Source organism: Falco biarmicus, chromosome 2 (genome assembly GCF_023638135.1).
Source record: "Falco biarmicus isolate bFalBia1 chromosome 2, bFalBia1.pri, whole genome shotgun sequence".
Lineage (NCBI taxonomy): Eukaryota > Metazoa > Chordata > Aves > Falconiformes > Falconidae > Falco > Falco biarmicus.
In genome coordinates, this window is record NC_079289.1 from 20,602,254 (window position 1) to 20,620,825 (window position 18,572).

The window sequence follows — 18,572 nt, forward strand, 5'->3', positions numbered from 1 at the left end:
GTAAGGCGTGCTTTATACCATTTCACACTATTATTGCTGAATTACATCTATTTGTTCCTAAAAACTCTGTCTTCTCAAGTACTTATGGCTCCCCATATTTAACAGAGATGAGCTTAATGTCAGTTCTCCTAAATATGTGAAACATGAACAGGGTTAGACAAGGGCTCTAACCAAGAAACACAGTGTTCATCAAAATACTACATTTAAAAGAAGTCTGTCCAGTGTTATGGTGAGGAGGCATAACCAGCATATAAGCTGGCAACAGCTGTGAATGGCTATTTAGGTCCCATGCATAAATAGCTTTGTTCCAGAAGCATGGAGAATGTTAAATGACAGCATCAAATTAAACATAAGGTTTGGGGACCTTGGCTACTTTTTTAGCAAGGCTGTGGGAATGGAGGAGGACAGACGTCACTGCACTATGTTCCCAATGCTAGAGAAGGAAAATACCATCCCTTCCTATATGCTCTCCACTATCCAGTGTTTCTGTTCTCGGCATCCACAACTATAAACAACATTATGTAGCACTTAAAGTAGGAAGTTTTTCTAACACAGCAGAAGTGAAAGGTAAATCAAACTGTTTAATTTAAAAAGCTTAGCTTGTAATAGTACATCTTCGAATAAGGATTAATTACTATCAACACATCAGAAAAACAAGCTATTTTAAAAATAGATTATGGCCATTAGGCTCTTAAAAAGTGAATATAAACACTCATGCTAGAAATGCAGATTATTTCATATTTTCAAGGCACAGCATCTCAATGAAGTGCAGGTCACAGTTACCTTGGGCATATTAATATCTTTAGATTAATCTCAGCTCAGCTTGACATTAAATATTTATCTCAAACTTCTTGTTACAAAACAGCTTTTCAATAACAATGAAAGGTAATCATAGCTGTTAGCATGAAAAGTTGATATTAAAAGCTATAATATTATAAACATGACATTTAATGTTGTAACTTTGATATTATATATTTATATGACATACAATATTATAAACATTTATATATGGTGCCTGCATAGTAGAGTCAAACAGAGCTACCCATGCCTAAATGTTCAGAAGGCCAGCATTGCCCTGAATTGAGAATGTGACTACCAAGGAGTTGCACTGGTAATGAAGCCACCTAAACTGTATGCCCGGCCCCCAGCAGCGTGGACTGCAGGGAAGATGAATTACGCAGAGGGCTCAGCACGCTTGGGAAAGGGATTGCACTTAATGCCCCGGAATGTGCCTCGGCAGAATGCCTGTGTCCGGCACCACTGGCTGGAATCCAAGCAGATCCATTACCTTCTCTTTATACATCAGCTTGCCACATGCCTTGCTGACACCACAGATACGGCTTTCCTCCTCCCCTTTATTTTTAACTTTAGTATCTTTAACGCAACTGAGATACACACTTCAGGCTATATGATTAAGGAGGATTTTAAACCCAGTTTAGCACTTGGTAAATTATTGTTATCTGTCCAGCTCTAATCTAATACTGTTTTTAAAACAGGCAAATTAAACTAATGATACAGTTCACACATGCTTACACAAGTTACACTAAACCAACTGTACTTCGAATACAGAGTTATAGGCATGTGAACATGTGAATTTAAATACTTCATAAAAACAATTATTTTAGCCCATAAAAACAATTATTTTAGCTCATAAAAACAATTATTTTTACTTTAAGTCTCAGAAAAAGCTTAGTCATCCTTCAGGAAGCTCTAGGTAAACTGAGAAGATAGAGAAAAGCTGATGATACATTTATTTCAAAACTGATTTGGTTTTTTTTCTTCAGTTGCATGTATATGCTGTATCCAGTTATAACCAAATCCAACCGAGAAATAGCGTACCTTTGAAATTCTGAAATTCTGTGCCTTTCTCACTCTGGCCCTAAAAGAATAATCTATCACAGATAAACAATACCGTAAGAACCTAAATATTTTTACTGAGCAAAGAAAAAACAAATAGAAAAAAAGACAACTCTCCAGAAAGCTTTTTCTTTTTATGAATTTGAAAATAATAGATTTAGCAAATGCCACCAAAGAACTCAAGACTCTTTCCACTCTTGATTCTCAAGTCAAGAGTATACAAAGTGTATATGTACATTGGTCCTGCCACTTACTTTCATCATAAGCACTAATAAAGCATTTGATATCATTGAAGTCACGTTACTGTAGTTCATAATACTGAGAAAGTATCTTAGCTTTCTTTGAAAAACTTCTAGCCCTTACAATTCAGAAGTTTCAAGCCTGGAGGTTCAAAACCAATAAAAAGAATCCACACAAACTTGAACAAAAACATCACATTTTCAGACAGTTCAATTTTAAAGCTTGATGTATGATTTCTGAACACTTATGACCACTACATCACACTACCATGAAGTTCAACTTTGTCTCTTGTCAAACCATTTTACCATTAACAGGTCGGTTAATTAAGGTAAGTTGCTTACAAATAACAGCAATCTAATTTCTTTGAATATCAGATATTTCATGGACACTTACTTTGCGAATAATGGAAAATTAATTACACTATTGTATATACTTTTTGCATAAAATAACATTTTTTGAGACAATTACAATAACACAGGGTGCTTTCCTCAGTGCCTTATGCATACATTAGTTCCAAATATACAGTAGAGCAAACTCTGGAGGAAAGTAGGTCTACCTTCTCCTCCTCTGTTTCCCTACCATAAAGGTATTACATTAAATAGATTGTGGGACTGAAACTGAATAAAGGACATTTTTACTGCAAAAGCAGAACAACTGCTTTTATGAACTGCCTATTGGGTAAGTTACATTCAGTAAAGTATCTCAGTATGAAAAATGTAGAGGCATGAGTGTTGCTAACACTAATTTCAAATTCTTATGAAACCGTTCACAGACTCTGCTCCTTGCAAAAGCAGGGCCTCTAGGACCAATACCCTATCCACAATCAAAGCACATCACTGTTGTCTCAACACAGCCTGATAATCATCAATAACTCATTATCTGTCTATTCAAAGTTTACTGACAGAGAAGACACATTCTACAGCTTGGTGTGGTGACCAAAAGCTTGTGCAATCTTCCCAGTTACAGCACCTGGTCTAATAAAGGATATTGGTTCTATCAACTCTGTTTTGCCAATTGCATTCACAGTGACACTAAATGGGTGAGAAGTGTCCCTCAAGCATGATAGGACATTACCTGCCTGTATTCAAAGCCGAGCTGAGTCAAGCCCCTCTGCTTCCACAATGGAAGGAGTAGAAGCAAGCACTGCTTCTTGCTGGCAAGTGGCCCTGCAACGCAGTCCTTCACATGGAGTCTGCTGGTCCTGGAAATTATGGAGGGAAAGTCACCTATCCCGCAGGCTACACGAAGCAGAGAGGACCAGGACCCTCTGCACAACTTCATCCTGCAGTGCCTGCCACGAGGAAGGAGTTCTGCAAGGAAGACTCCCAAACCACCACAAAGATCTAATTAACATGCAATGAGGGGATGAAGAAGTAAGAAAGATGCCCCATTACTCCCACAACTACAGCCTCACAAATCCTTTCCACAAAGGATTCAGCCAAATGATGACTCTCAGGATAATCATTCCCTGTTTGCTGTCAATATGAAAACTGCAATAATGGAAGTGGTACCTCCTATCACTGCCACAGAGACTGAGTCTACAGTGCAAAGAAAAAGCCATCTGTAGTGGCACACTATACACTGCTTTAAGAGTTTTACACCAAGGAATCTGACTACGAATCGCTATTTCTTACAATGCATCTTGATTGCATTGCTTTCATTTCAAGAATCAGTATTGTCAAGGGATCTCTTCATCAAAAATTATAAAATGAGGTACTGATCATAAACATTCAGTAAATGGATGGCACATTAACAGTGAAAGTGCATTATTTTTTATACAGGTGCTCACATAAAAGATTCCAGTATTTATTGCTATACAAAGTCTACTCAATTAACACATGCAACATTTCTGGTGCACCTAAATCTTTTATATTTTTCTTCCTAATTTTCACTTTTGAGGATGAAAAGAAATAAGAACATAAATCTTAAAATTAAAGAATAACAATGCAACACAATTTGGCAATATGACATTGTCAGTTTTCCAAACTTAACAGCAGCTCGGAAAAAAATATGTCAGCATTTTCCTACAATGTTTTTCTGGGACATTGAGAAGGAACATTCCACACAACAGACCTATGCAGAATAAAAGACAACACTGTGTTCTAGGAAAAGTAATTTTACACACTTTACACTGTTTATTGTCCATGACTGTTCTTCAGCTAAGCTGAAAAATTAAAGGATTTTTTTAAAAATCCAGAAACACAAGACCTGCTTTAGGTTTTGCCATTTTTGTTTTCCATGTTGAGTCCTTCCCATAAGTTGTAGTCTAACCCCGTTACCTATGACTTTTAGATGTTTAGTACTCTTTTTCAGAAAAGTTGCTGGAGAGCGCTCAAGACAGACAAGCACAAATTTCTTTACAGAAGTTTTTAACTACAGCCCTATGTGAAAAAATGAACAAATATTTTTTCCCAGGAAGAACACTGCAGCATTAACAAACACACATGCAATAACCACCAAGCTATAAAAACAAACTCTAGCTCTGATATAATACAGAAATTTATTTACTTTCAATGGCAAATTAAAATACACATTTTAACTGTATACCACAAAATAGAATTTGTTTAGCTATTACAAATGAAACTCAACATATTTTAAGATTTGGTTGAGAAGTTTCCATGTGGGAAGATCTGGCTACATACAATTTACATTAATAAAGTTCGCAAAAAATACTGTCACTTAAGAATAGCTAGCAGCATGCACTACCTGGTGGAGGGTTAGAAAAAATAATTTCAGACAAAATAAGTCACAAAACAAGAAAAGCATCTGCACATTGTAGAGCTCACCCAACTGAGCACAAATGGAATCAAATCTGTATATTTTTTAAATAGTTCTATTTCCATCACTCAGTTGTTTCTCATGTGCTTATAAGCATCCGTGGCCTAACCACAGGATTTCTGTTGAATCAGAGTATGAAAGACTACATTTCTCCAACTACAAACTTATCAAAATAGGTTCACATTTTCTAAGTGTCTTCTATAACTACACCATTAAAAATAAAGTATTCCTCTAAATTACATTAGTGACACAAAAATTTCAGGAAGACAAACCAGATCTTGCACTTCTTTGAAGCACTGAAAAAATATTTTCTCTGACCTGTGCATGTTAGCACCAAAACTCTTTTTCTAAAACAAAACAAAATAAACAACGCCCCAGGATGTTCTACTGTAGACACAAACAGTGCTGGTTTTGGCTGGGATAGAATTAATTTTCTTCAGAGCAGCTAGCACAGGGACACACTGTAGATTTGTGCTGAAAATGAAATGGTTAATAAAGCAATGCTTTTTGCTCTTACTGAGCAGTGCTTACAGAGTCAAAGGCTCTTCTGCTTCTCACCCCACCAGCCAGTAGACTGGGGGTGCAAAAGAATTTCGAAGGGGACACAGCTGGGACAGCTGACCCCAACTAACCAAAGGGATATTCAAAATCACATTGAAACATAGAACCCTTTAGGTTGGAAAATGCCTTTGAGATCATCAAGTCCAACCATTAACCCAGAACTGCCAAGTCCACCACTAAACCATATCCCTAAGCACCACATCTACATGTTTTTAAACACCTCCAGGGATGGTAATTCCACCACCTCCCCTGGGAAGCCTGTTCCAATGCTTCACCACCCTTCCAGTCAAGAAATTTTTCCTAATACCCAATCTAAACCTCCCCTGGCACAACTTGAGGCTGTTTCCTCTTGTCCTGTCACTTGTTATCTGAGAGAAGGGACTAACCCGACCTGCCTACCCCCTCCCTTCAGGCAGCTGCAGAGAGCAATAAGGTCTCCCCTCAGCCTCCTCCTCTCCAGGCTGAACACCCCCAGCTCCCTCAGCTGCTCCTCACAGGACTTGTGCCCCAGCCTCTTCCCCAGCCCCGCTGCCCTTCCCTGGACACGCTCCAGCCCCTCGACGTCCCTCCTGCAGCGAGGGGCCCGACACTGAACCCAGGGTTCGAGGTGCGGCCTCACCAGTGCCCAGTCCAGGGGGCGGTCACTGCCCTGGCCCTGCTGGCCACACTGTTTCTGACACCAGCCAGGACGCTGCTGGCCCCTTGGCCACCTGGGCACACTGGGGGCTCATGCCCAGCCGGCTGTCAGCCAGCACCCCCAGGCCCTTTCCCACCGGGCAGTTCCCAGCCCCCTGCCCCAGCCTGTAGCGCTGCCTGGGGCTGGTGTGACCCACGGGCAGGGCCCGGCACTGAGCCTGGTTGAACCTCACACCACTGGCCTCGGCCCATCGGCCCAGCCTGCCCAGACCCCTCTGCAGAGCCTCCTGCCCTCCAGCAGACCAACACTCCCACCCAACCTGGTGTCATCTGCAAACTCACCGAGGGTGCACTCGATCCCCTCGTCCAGATCACTGATAAAAGATACTAAACAGGACTGGCCCCAGTACTGAGCCCTGGGGAACACCACTTGTGACCGGCCACCAGCTGGATGTAACTGCTCAGCTCAGCACAACTCTTTGAGCTTGGCTGTCCAGCCAGTTTTTCACCCAGTGTAGAGTGCACCCATCCAAGCCATGAGCAGCCAGTTTCCTCAGGAGAATGCTGTGGGAGACAGTACCAAAGGCTTCGCGAAAGTCCAGGCAGACAACACCCATAGCCCTTCCCTCATTCACTAGGTGGGTCACCTTGTCAGAGAAGATGAGGTCATGCTCCAGCATGTAACACTGGGGGAAGGAGGAGAAGAGAGAGAGGACCTTTGGAGTTACAGTGCTTTGTCTTCCCAAGTAACAGCTACGCCAAATGGAGCCCTGCTTTTCTAGACATGGCTGAACACCAGCCTGCTGATGGGAATTGGTAAATTAATTCCTTGTTTTGCTTTGTTTGTGCATTGAGAACCATAAGTCTATCTTACGTGAACAACTATATCAATTATCAACTCTTCTCATTTATTCCCCATTGAAAAATACAGATTTTATATTAATGTTTTACATTAGATAACAGTATCTAAATTGCCCTGGGAAAGCCTGGTTTAATTTTTTTTTTTTATCTTTTGGAGATTACAGTGTTTATTCCTGCTGTTTCAGATCTTCAGCAGAAGCCTGTCATTTTTCACATATTCCCAAATACAGCAGTGATACTACTGCATTCCCTTATGCCTAAGACCATCAAGTGTATTTTTCAGTACAAAAGGGTTCCAGATGTTTTATCAATCAGCTTTACTGCATTCCTAAGAAAGAAATGTAACTCTAGTGCCTTCCCCTCAGGTATATGAGCAAGGGAAAACATTTTATTTTGTGACATTCTGAAGCTACTCTGAGATCGCTGTTACTATGCATTTAAACAATTTAAAGTTATAAAGTAAATGCCACATATCATTCTGATTTTGCATTTCCTAAAAAACATGGAATTACCAGACAAGTCCACAGTTGCTTCAAAAACAAACGTAGAGATAACGGGTACAGAAGTTGTACTGCAGCCCAAATCCATTATGGCATTAAGCTCTGGTGTGCCTTCTAAGTTTTAGAAAAGAAGCAGACCATCAAATAATGTGGTCAATACATAACCATTAAGACTTTTGTACTGAAAAATACCGAATTCATTTTAGCAACTTTGTGAGAGAATACAACAGAATTACTAACTCAGTTTCATCAAGGTGAGCAATATGACAGCACAGAACTTTCCACTTTTCTCCTTGGCAAGATTTCACATCGGTATGTGTATGTAGTCAAGCTCAAAGCCCAGCCTGACTCAGCAGCATACAGCTCCTCTGCATCTTATAAGACCACTAGAAGGATCCTTTGGTGGAACTTCAGGCAGAATTCATCCTTTAAATTCTGACAATTTAGAACAGAAACTTTCCAAATAAATCCCATAGTTTAATTTTTAATGGAGTATTATATTGATTTTTTATTACTGCATTCATACAAACTGTATTTTAAGTATATTTTATACATGTGCTTACTATTATATCCTTACTAATACATGTAAAGTATAAATTTACATTATAAATATATATGTATATAGCTTTATATGCAGCTCTGTATTTTATTTTAATATTGCATTATAATTTGTTAATAGTTTATTAATGTAACATTGTGGTATCTGCAATAATAGGCATTATCAAAGGAAATGCCTACTTTTAACAAAAAGAAAGATTAAGGAAAAAATTGTTTCTGGAAACACCAATTTCCTTAATTTCATGTAAATGTTTCATCTATGCTAGGGTCAGCCTCTGCATTTCTTGGAGGTAGATCAAGGAGTTTCTCTGCTGAATTGGCAAAGGAGCAGGGAAGGTATCAGTGCTGATAAGATAATATTTACTAGCTACATCTGCTATATCTGCTTTTTATAGACTCCATCAGTGCAAGACAGTCACTCTTGAAATTCCTCCTACCCTGAAAGGGACACAAACCCTGAGGAACTACTTTAAATGCTCCTTTGTTTTAAAGCTAACAAGATTCCCTTCACTTGCTTTTCAGCTCATAGCCTAATAAAAACCTTCATGAGTAGCAGTAAGGAGATACAGCCTACTACATGTATTCTGAATGAGCATTTCATAGTTTTACCTGTCATTTATCTCTGTTTATTATTTTAGCTAGTGTCTTTCTGGAATATTATTCAAACAAAATTAAACCTAGTTAGGTTAAGTAACCTTATAATAAGAACCATATTAAAAATTAGACAGTGTTACAACGTACCAAAATTTAGTGACCTAGAAGTATCGAATGCAGAAAATCAGGAGACGGAATAAATAGACCTAATGCTATTATTACATCTATCACCAGGGAAGTCTCTCTCTCTCTCTCTCTATATATATATATAAAATTTCTCCACAGCACAAATTAAAGTAGATTCTGAATACTTTCTTCTTTTTTAGGCTACCTTATGTTTCAAGATGCTGACCTGCTTGTTTGGAATAGCCACATTGAGCCAGCCACAGCCTTTACACAAAGGTCTGCAGGGAAGTGTAATACAGGCTCTCACACTAATCCAGCAAACACACCTGAAAAACAGTGCAAAACAGTAGCAACAGGAGAATCGATGCTACCGCTTGTACAGAACAGATCATGTCTTACAAATAAAAGGCTCATTATCACAGTGTTCAAAGTTTTTAGAAAAGAAAACCAAAACAGAGCTTCCATCTAAGAAAGCCAATAAAAAAGAAACATAAGATCTATTTTGAAACTATTTAGAGTATTTACTGGAGGAAAAGTCTCATATCCCCAATAAATAAATATTAGTTTCTTCTCTGGGATCTTTGTTAAAAAGCAGAATATTATTTTGTGCAATTCTTCCTGTTCAGAAGAGCATGTTTTTGATTTTCAGGCAGGCTATTTTCTTACCTGTCCACTAACATAAACAGTCAAAGACTCTCAAACACTAACCTTTTATTACACTGCAATTAAAACAGTAGCTAAAACCACAACAAAACCATGCAGCTTAACTCAGCCCATCTGTCCACATGTATCAAAAGTGCCTAGAAAGAATGTTAGCTTAGTCAGATTTTATTTAATCACGGAAGGCATATAGCAAGAATGAATTCAAGGAAAAGGTGTCAGATCAGATGAAAGAGAGTTAAATTTTAATCTCGACCCCTAAGATTACATTTGACATCATGTTGGTTTAGTATCAATGAAGACACCTGCACAAAGAATCTCGGTGCACACAGAGAAGGGAATAAATGTAAATATTTTCAAAGCCAAAACCTTCAGGATATAAATATCACACATTCAAAAAGCTGAAAAGGATACCATATATTTAAAGTTGAGAAACAAGTGCACAACCATAAGTAATATTTAAGTCTATAATTAATTATAACATTATGGTCCTACAGATTCCATACTCTCTATACCACATTCTATTTTAGGCACACAACATGACAATGTCTGTATGTCACTAATGCTGAGAATGATGTTTGTGATATATTTAATATCTCAGTTATTGATTTAGACTGCTTGGTGGATACCTGATACATACAGTATTTCCATAACACAGTGAAATACAGAATTAAACAAGAGGTAGCTAAGGTTACCCTGGCTGGTTGCACAAGAGGAACAGCTTCAGAAATACTGAAATATATTTACGGAAAAGGAAAAAGATTAGGGTAGGCTGGGCTGGCAATCTAATTCCAAAAAGCTCTTCTTGCAGGTAAAATTAATATTTATTGATGCTTAAAAACTGGAGGAATGTTGCTTAGAAATGCATTTTTTAACATTTACTGTTTTCGTAATACTTTGGGACTATTAACTGCAACTCATTCATTCTAGATGAATTAGGAGGCAACAACAGTAACAAGGCATTTAAATGCACAGAACCAAAGTATTGTAATACTTCAGTCTACTTCTAGATGCATGGAAAAAAAAAAAACCCAATCTTAATGGGAATGTTACATGTTACACATGATGTACCAGAGTTAGAAGGCATATGCATGAATTCTGTTAAACTGTGTCTTATGTAACCATAGACTATTGGTATCTCAGTAATGTAACAAAAAATTGACTACCCATCTCCTGTTCAAAAACAGGCAGTATGTAATGCATTTACCTACAGAGCTGACTGCCTTGTCATGGTCTAAACCAAATTTTTTTTGTAGTATTTATTGAGACAGTAAATACAGAAGTAAAGATACAGTGGAAAGTAAAACATGAAGCTGGCACAGGGATGCTACCACACACCACCAAGAACACTGGCTGCAGCTCAGTGCACCTCAGTAATGAGCCTCTGCAGTGCTGGGCACTGCTGTCAAGAAACATCACAGGTTCAAAGCACCTGGAAACAAACTGGGCCCCTCCGAAGGCTGACAGTTTTGCAGTTTCTTCAGCAGGAAGAGGATTTAAAAGCACCATCCTGCAGATGGTTCAAGAAGGACCCAAGCTGAAGATGCAGTAAGGAATCCTTTAATGCCTTTCCAGTCATGCTACAACCAGTACAGAAACCTAAGGCTGTGCAGGAGACCACTGCCTGGCTCCACTGCATCCCAGTCTGCTCCATACTGTGTAATACATTCTGTTCACACAGAGAGAACAATGGTCAGCAGCAAAATAAGGAACATGGTAAAGCAGGGGGAAGTTTTTTTTTAAAACAATAAAAACTATAATCCTTACTTATAGATGGTCCAACCCATAACAGCAGTGGTACTTCTAATGATTTTTACATGACCTTGTTTTACTACACAGATTTTAAGCATTAATGATGTGACCATGTGGTCAGGTTTACACCAGCTGAATTCAAATACAATGGTTCTCTGAGGCCTGCAAGCTATCACTGAGTAGTATGTTTGATGTGGATTAAAAACGTTTGCATTTTTTCAAAAGCCTGTTAGAACATTATGCTGCACTATTTTAGACATACTTCGTTTTACTTTGTGAGCATCCTAATAATTATTATATGCACTGCTACTTTTGCATTCTCAATTAATTTCTAAGAGACCAAAGACTCAGATATAAACACTAGAATATTGCTTGGGACAAAAAATCTATTCTAGGATTTCTGATCCAGCAAAAGCGGGCAATTTTTTTCTTCATTTTATGATGGAGTAAGCACAGGAACCTTCCTGTATACTTCTCAGATTAGACTGCACATATTCTTTTAATTTTATTTTAGAACACATTCCTCCCTCTGGGCGATTCCATACATCCCTACAAATCCTTATGCAATTTTATCCCAGGTTCTATATTTATCAAGACACCTCATCTTAATAGCAATGTTCTTCCCTCAGCATGAGCCAGCCTTATAAAACAGATTGCAAAGAAACCCCCACAAAAATTTCCATTCTAACAAGATCTGCCAGTGTCTCACAATTTAAAGCACTTACATGTAATTCATATATTAAACAATGGTTCCTACAAATACAGTACTATTTGTTTTTCTATTTGGTGACCAAATTCAAACACTACATATATACTTTTTAGCTGCCAAAACCAAAAATCCTTCATATGCAGTTATCCACAGTTTACCTTCCTAAATAATATCAACTATACTGAGTGAGAAACTGTGGGCTAGAAGTAGTGTAAGCATAACTTGAGATACAAAGTGGTCCTAGATACAAAGGATGTGTGGAAAAACATCAAAGTCCCAGGGCTACCCACTTCTTCCTTCCACTGCTCTGCTGAAGTTACTTCCAGTAATGCAAACAAAAATGCTGCTTTTCACATGCATGCAACTGATACACATATGCTTCCAAAACAAATGTAGTTAAACAAGTTTATGCCAGAAGTTCCCAATCAAGTAAACACACATTACACATGTAGCATGCTAGGTAGACACTATTTTGCAGATCATCTATTGATTTGGGTTGGAAATTTCACCTGAGTGAAAAAAACATGCACAATATATCAGAACTTGTCCAAAACAACTATATCGCAGCGCTCATCTCTTTGGAGACACAGCGCACATCTCAAAGTGTCACCAAAAACAAAGACAGGACTTCAGAACTTTTTAAACCATTTTTATCAGCTTCCAAGTCTGGGAGTCCAGAGATTTCTACTAAACCCCTGATAAACTTAACAGTTATATTTAATCTAAGCACTCTGCCTAGGTTATTCTATAAACTGTGGCACTGAGTTCTCCATAGCCCTGGGATTTATGAAGGGGTCCTCCAGTATATTATTTTGCCTTTTCCATAGTGACAGAACCAAGGGGTTCTTCCCTGAACAAACTGGTGTTCGGGGAATCCTTTACAGTATTCTGGTTTCTTTAAACAGTGTAAAGCAATAGTTCCAAAATATTTTTTTGTGGTGGTTAGACATGTAGCCCCAGAAAACTAATCTAAGCTCTGATTCTAATCATTACTTTACTCCCAGTTGCTTGGAATAGCAGTTTTCATATCATTGTGACACAGGAAGTCACCACTACCATGTGTGGCTGGCTATCTTTGCTTCTCGTAAGAATCATTAACACTGAAAAACAGTGAAACATTCCGGCAGTTTAGTGTGAAATAAAGAATTTTACACAGTCTAGAAGAGGACTGTTTCAATAAACACATTTTAAATAAAACAAGAATTTCAGAAATATCTGACACTAAAAAAAAAAAGGCACAAACTGTTTGTTAAACATTGTTATAATCATTATCTTAGTATATCCAGCATGACCAAATACAACGTATGTATTTAAGACCTCCAAGATAGGAATTGCTCCTTTCTGAAGCTAGTGACTAAACATGCAGGGACATGACTAATCTCAGCAGGACAGGAGATAATGCTTCTGAAGAATTTTCTTATCATTTGCAGTTTATGCACATACAAGATCTATGCTATGGTCCCTTGGCAAGTTCCAAGTTTAATGGGAGTGGGGAGGCAGGAGTCATTGCCTCTCACAAAATGCTACAGCCTCCCAACATGTACCATTCCAAATTCACTTGCGTGCTCTTTGACAATCACATACTCGATTCTTGACCCTGATAAAGGTAACCTAACTGACTGCAAAGTTTGACTCATGATAAACAGCATACTTTAAACCAAAAAATTGTAATGGCTTTAGGCCACATAATGCCACTTTAGTATTGAAAACTGCAAGCTCTAAAATAATAAAGACACAGTACACAATACTGCAAGTCTGATCAAGGTTACAAATCATATACTAGTGTGTCATTCAAATTACACTACTAAATAAGAAAAGCAGCCTGTATAGTATCACTGCAGTGTGTATTTAGTGTGTACATTTTTGACCTGGCTGGCTAGTTAGGATAATAGAAGAAACACTTCTAGTGAAATTCAACATAAATCCCTGTTCTAATTTACACTGGTAGAATAAAAGCTCTTACCCCCCACCTTTTTGTTTTGCCCACCCTTTATACAAGCCGTGTAAGCTCATTTCATTTAAAAAAAATGATCTAGTTCTCCCCAGCACAGTCTGTATCCGGTCTAGGATATTGTCAATGTAGCTTCAATGGTAAATAACAAGTCCACATAGAACTAAAACCTGGTATCCATAAAAAAAAATTTTAAAAGATTCTGAAGTTTTGCTATAAAATTATTTGCGCAGTAGAGATTTACAATCAGCACTAAGCACTTATTCCAATATATATTAGTTGTACAGTTCTAAACAGTACATCAGCAAATGAAGACAGAATGAAAATATCTTCATAAATCACTTGCTGAAGCTCTAAAGAAACAGTAAGAAGGATTACATCCAAGATAATCTTACATTAAAAATATAAAGTTTTATTATTAATATGCTACCTACTTGATGTAAGCTGTCAAAACAGGTAAGTGAAAATGCTGATAAAAAAACAGGCCAAAAAAACTTTAAAAAAACCCCGAAACTGAAAACGTATTGCCAGAATATACAATAATTACATCAGAACACAGTAACCAAACATAAAACCACTACAAAATAAAACAGAAACTATCGATACAGCTCGGAAAAGAAAAACAGATTAACTGACCCTGCAGGACCTTTGATTTTGTAAAGACCTGTAGACAGGCTAGATTTCATTCATTCTGAGCAGAAGTCAAAAGTGCCAACAATGAACATGAGCAGGATTAAACCCACTGCAGCAGCACACAAGGACTGGAATTAAAGATTTAAGAAACAAGGTGCCAAAGGTATCAGTCTGATTTTGAAATAATGAAAAGCTTTAGAAGACAAAAAAGAGTAAATCCTGAATTTACAGAGCTATCTTTGACAAGTTGTTTGCCAGCTTCAACAGCAAATTGTACCTCTTAAGGTACAGTTGAAAAATTTCTGACTAGTTTAGTAGAAACTAATTTTATTGAGATTAATGGAAAATCTAAAGAGAGTTATCAACTTCAACTACTTAACCTAAACGAACAGCAAGTATTTACAATGAAGACTTGAATCTGCAACAAAGCTATTAATGGTTGTTACATCTCACTTAGGACAAGAATAAGAATTTACTCAGTGGCTCAAATTATGCTTACACCAGAGTCCCGTACATATATGAAATTGGTCTTAATGACAAGACTTCTTAAACATAATGCAATGATGCTGAAAAATGCATATAACTAAACATAAAATCATATTGTGTTGGCTCTTTACAAAGTGGAGTTACATTGTGACTTTATCAAGTATTTTAAATAATTACCACTCATTCTGAAGCAATTCAATCTTATGATTCAACAGTAAAGACTACATTACCACAGAAAACTGGGGAGCACCGTAGCATAATTTCACTGCATTCTCAGATGAGATATTCTGCATTCTGGTTGATGAGATAGAAGTATAAACATTTTTAATACATATTCCTTTACTACCACAACAATAATGAAAATCATGCTGTTTCATTTCAAATACTTGCCTTAACCTATAATATTTCACATACCTATGCTGCAAACATTTCTACTACATAACATACTGCAACACAAACAGTTCAGAATTGTTTGCCAGCACAGTCTCAAGCTAGTCTGCTTAAGATCAGTTATAATGAAAAGTTATTATAATAGGAAGAAAAGTTACCCACTGTTAGAATGTGAATCCTCCCTTTTAACAGGACAGCACAAGCTCTGAACCAGAAAAAAGATCACTTCAAAACATAAAATAAAGGTGACATACCGGTTTCAACGCACTGTTTTGCTTTTGAGTATTTCCTAGCTCTATCAAGAAGAAGCCACAAGTAATATCTGAAACACTACTCACAGCATGCTACTTTGGCTCTACCACTCTGTTCCTCATAGCTTTTACAATCCAGTTCCACTTTTATTTTATTGGCCTTAGTATTATGCACTGCATGGCAGTTCTTGAACAGTTTTAAAAAGCTCAGTACATTAATTGCATCAACATGAAGTACAGGACATATGGAGAACTTTTGCCTGTAACTATGAAAGCATCTCCAACAATCGTTTTACTGGAAAACCGCCAAGTTTAAATTGAATAAACTATTTAATATTTGCAGAGTCTAGCAATTTACTGTCCCCAAAAATGAATAAATTAAATAAGTTGTACACCTTAGGAGTTCCCCAGAGAATTAAAAAGTGTACTTGTAGGACTGTCTGTGCACTGCATGGCAGCTACTCCTGAACACATCAGCACCAGAACTAGATGACTTCACTCAACACCCTTTAAAAGTGATTACTTCCTGCTGAATAGTGAATGCTGTACCGCTTATCTAAAGGATGATGCACCTATGTTTAGTTAAAAGTTGGGAAATGTCCAAGGACCCTTATTGCCACATGATGGATGTACAGACTGCTAAGTCCTTGGGTTGGTTATCTTGAGAAGGGACATTTTGTCTTAGATTCCTGTCGTACATGCAACGTGGCGAAGATGAAGACTTCAAACATGGCCGCTAAGGAATAGAGTCTGCGTAGAGACAACTCCTCAAGGACACTGCGTAGGCACGAGATATGTAAATTAATTCTCAGAATTGTAATGAATATGTAAACAATTTCTTGGAAAACTAGTGACTAGGTATGAGTAGCTTGTATAAAGGGGGGGACTGAAAAGTCGCCTCTGGGCGCGTGACTTTGGTGGAGCGATCCCCCATGCATCCAGCACTGCCGAATAAAGATAACCTCCGCTCGCCTGCATATTGCTGACTGATTCTTCAAATCACTGTATTTAATACTTTTTATATATACCTATATACACATCTACTTATGCAAGAGTTCCAAACATATATGAAATCAGTCTCAGCGACACAACTTTTTAAACATAATGCAATGCTGCTGAGAGATGGCACACAACTAAATATAAAATCATATTCTGGCAGAGAGATAGGTTTCCAGTAGGATTTCTAGTGGAAAAATGGATGCCTTCCTCACTAGGAGCTGTAGACAGAAAACCAAAGGTTAACATCTGCTGTCCAAGAAATCAGGACTAACAGTTAATCTATTTAGAAACATGCTTATTTAAGTAAAAATAAAATTGGAGTTTCCTAAGAACACAGAGCTTAGAAATTCTCCACAATTAAGACTGCAATACAAAAAAGCACTTTTTATAAAAATCATTCTTTGTTCTTGACTTGAGAATAAAGGTTGCTATTTAATCTGCCTGCAGTTCAGGCTGTTCAATATCTGTCAAGAGACAAGATATCAAAGCACACAAACTGTTGAATACTTCATAAAACTCTTAGGTATAAGTAGATGGACGGTACTGCAAGCATACACTGACCTCCTCCCCCCATCCCACCTAAACCCTGTGGCCTAAAAAACATTTAGGTCTTCTAGTCTTGAAATACCTAACCAAATCCAGTTGACAGTAACTTCTTCTCCAAAGGAAGAATGGGAAAAAGTTCGCTACCTCCAGGAAAAGGAGAAAGATGGGAAAAACACTGTATTTTGGAACTTGCAAAGATTAATTTGTAGGTAATAACTATTTGTCCTTGAACATAACCTTCTGAATGTGCACTAACGCCCCAAGGCAAGAATTTTTACATCCACAGCACACATCTTGAACATACTAAGAGGAAACCATCCTGATACACGTGATGCGTTTCAGACAAAGTATAAAAATAGTATTTATGTGAAGTGTTATTTTTTTATGGGAAAAAAAGATGCACGACTGTCTAACAGCACCTGACAGGTGGCCTAGGCATCACAGAAGGAAGACAAGCTCTGAAAGTTACCCGCAAAACCACACGGGTCCATCAGGTTGCAGGCCCGGCGCTGCCAGGCGGGCCAAGGCAGCCCCTGCCTTCCGCCGCTGGCCAACACGGCGACGTTCCCGCCAGCGAGGGGAGGCAGGAGTCCTTTAAGTGACACACGGCTGACCCCGGCTGCGGCCAAGGGGGCCGGGGACGCGCGTTACCTGCTGGGCAACCTGAGGGACGAGGGCTCCCGCGGCCAGGTCTTGCCTCACGGCGCTGAGGCGGGCGACGTCTGACCGCCACGGACCCCGGCCCCCCCGCAGGGCCGCTCCTCCGCGCCGCCCCCGGGCCCCGCCGCCCCCGGGCCCCGCAGCCCCGCGCCCGCCCCCGGCGCCAGGCCCCCACCCGCCCCCGCGGCCCACCCGGCCCTGCCCGCCGGCGAGAGGCGAGGCTAACGGAGCGGGGATGCTGCTGCCGCCTTACCTGAGCCAGGACCGCGGGGAACGCGCCCGGCCGCCCACTGTAACACGCCACCAGGGAGCCTCCCCCGAGCAGGGCGGCGGCGGCGACCCTCCAGCTGGGCGGGCGCCGCTGGCCCCGAGGGGGCCGCAGCCCGGCAAGCCGCCCTCTCAGCGGCACTCGGGCGCCCGCCGCCAGTGCCGCTCTCCACGCCGCCATCTTCCCGGAAACCGCGGCGCTGCCGCCGATACCGGGGCGGCCCCTGCTCCGCCGGCCGCGGGGCGCATGCGCAGCGCCGGGCCCGGGGCCGTGGGGCCGCTCGCTGCCCCCGGCGGGGTGGCGGTAGCCCGGTCTCGGCGGGATCGTGCTGTCCCCTACGAGAGCGGAGCACGCAGGCCCCGCTCCGCGAGCGGGAGGGAAGCTACCCGCAAACCAAAGGGGACGGAGCTGGCGGAGAGGTAACGCAGGCAGAGGTGCGCAGGGTTTCGCAGCAGCGACCGGCGCCGCAGGGCCGCCTTCCCGGCTTGGAGGAGCGCCCGGCCTCCCGACCCCCTCACCCCGGGCCGGGTAGGCCCCCTCAGGGGTGAGGGGAGAC

At 39.9% G+C, this 18,572-nt stretch overlaps 1 protein-coding gene across 1 annotated transcript in view; it reads right to left on the bottom strand.

Annotated features, from left to right (window-relative positions):
• MICU2 (mitochondrial calcium uptake 2) overlaps window positions 1–18,214 on the bottom strand; it is a 151,480-nt gene extending 133,266 nt beyond the window's left edge. The window contains exon 1 of the mRNA XM_056327504.1: window positions 18,002–18,214. Coding sequence (XP_056183479.1) covers window positions 18,002–18,196 — 195 coding nt within the window. The 5' untranslated portion in view covers window positions 18,197–18,214. The remainder of the gene's footprint in view (window positions 1–18,001) is intronic.
• Between the last annotated feature and the right edge of the window lie 358 nt (window positions 18,215–18,572).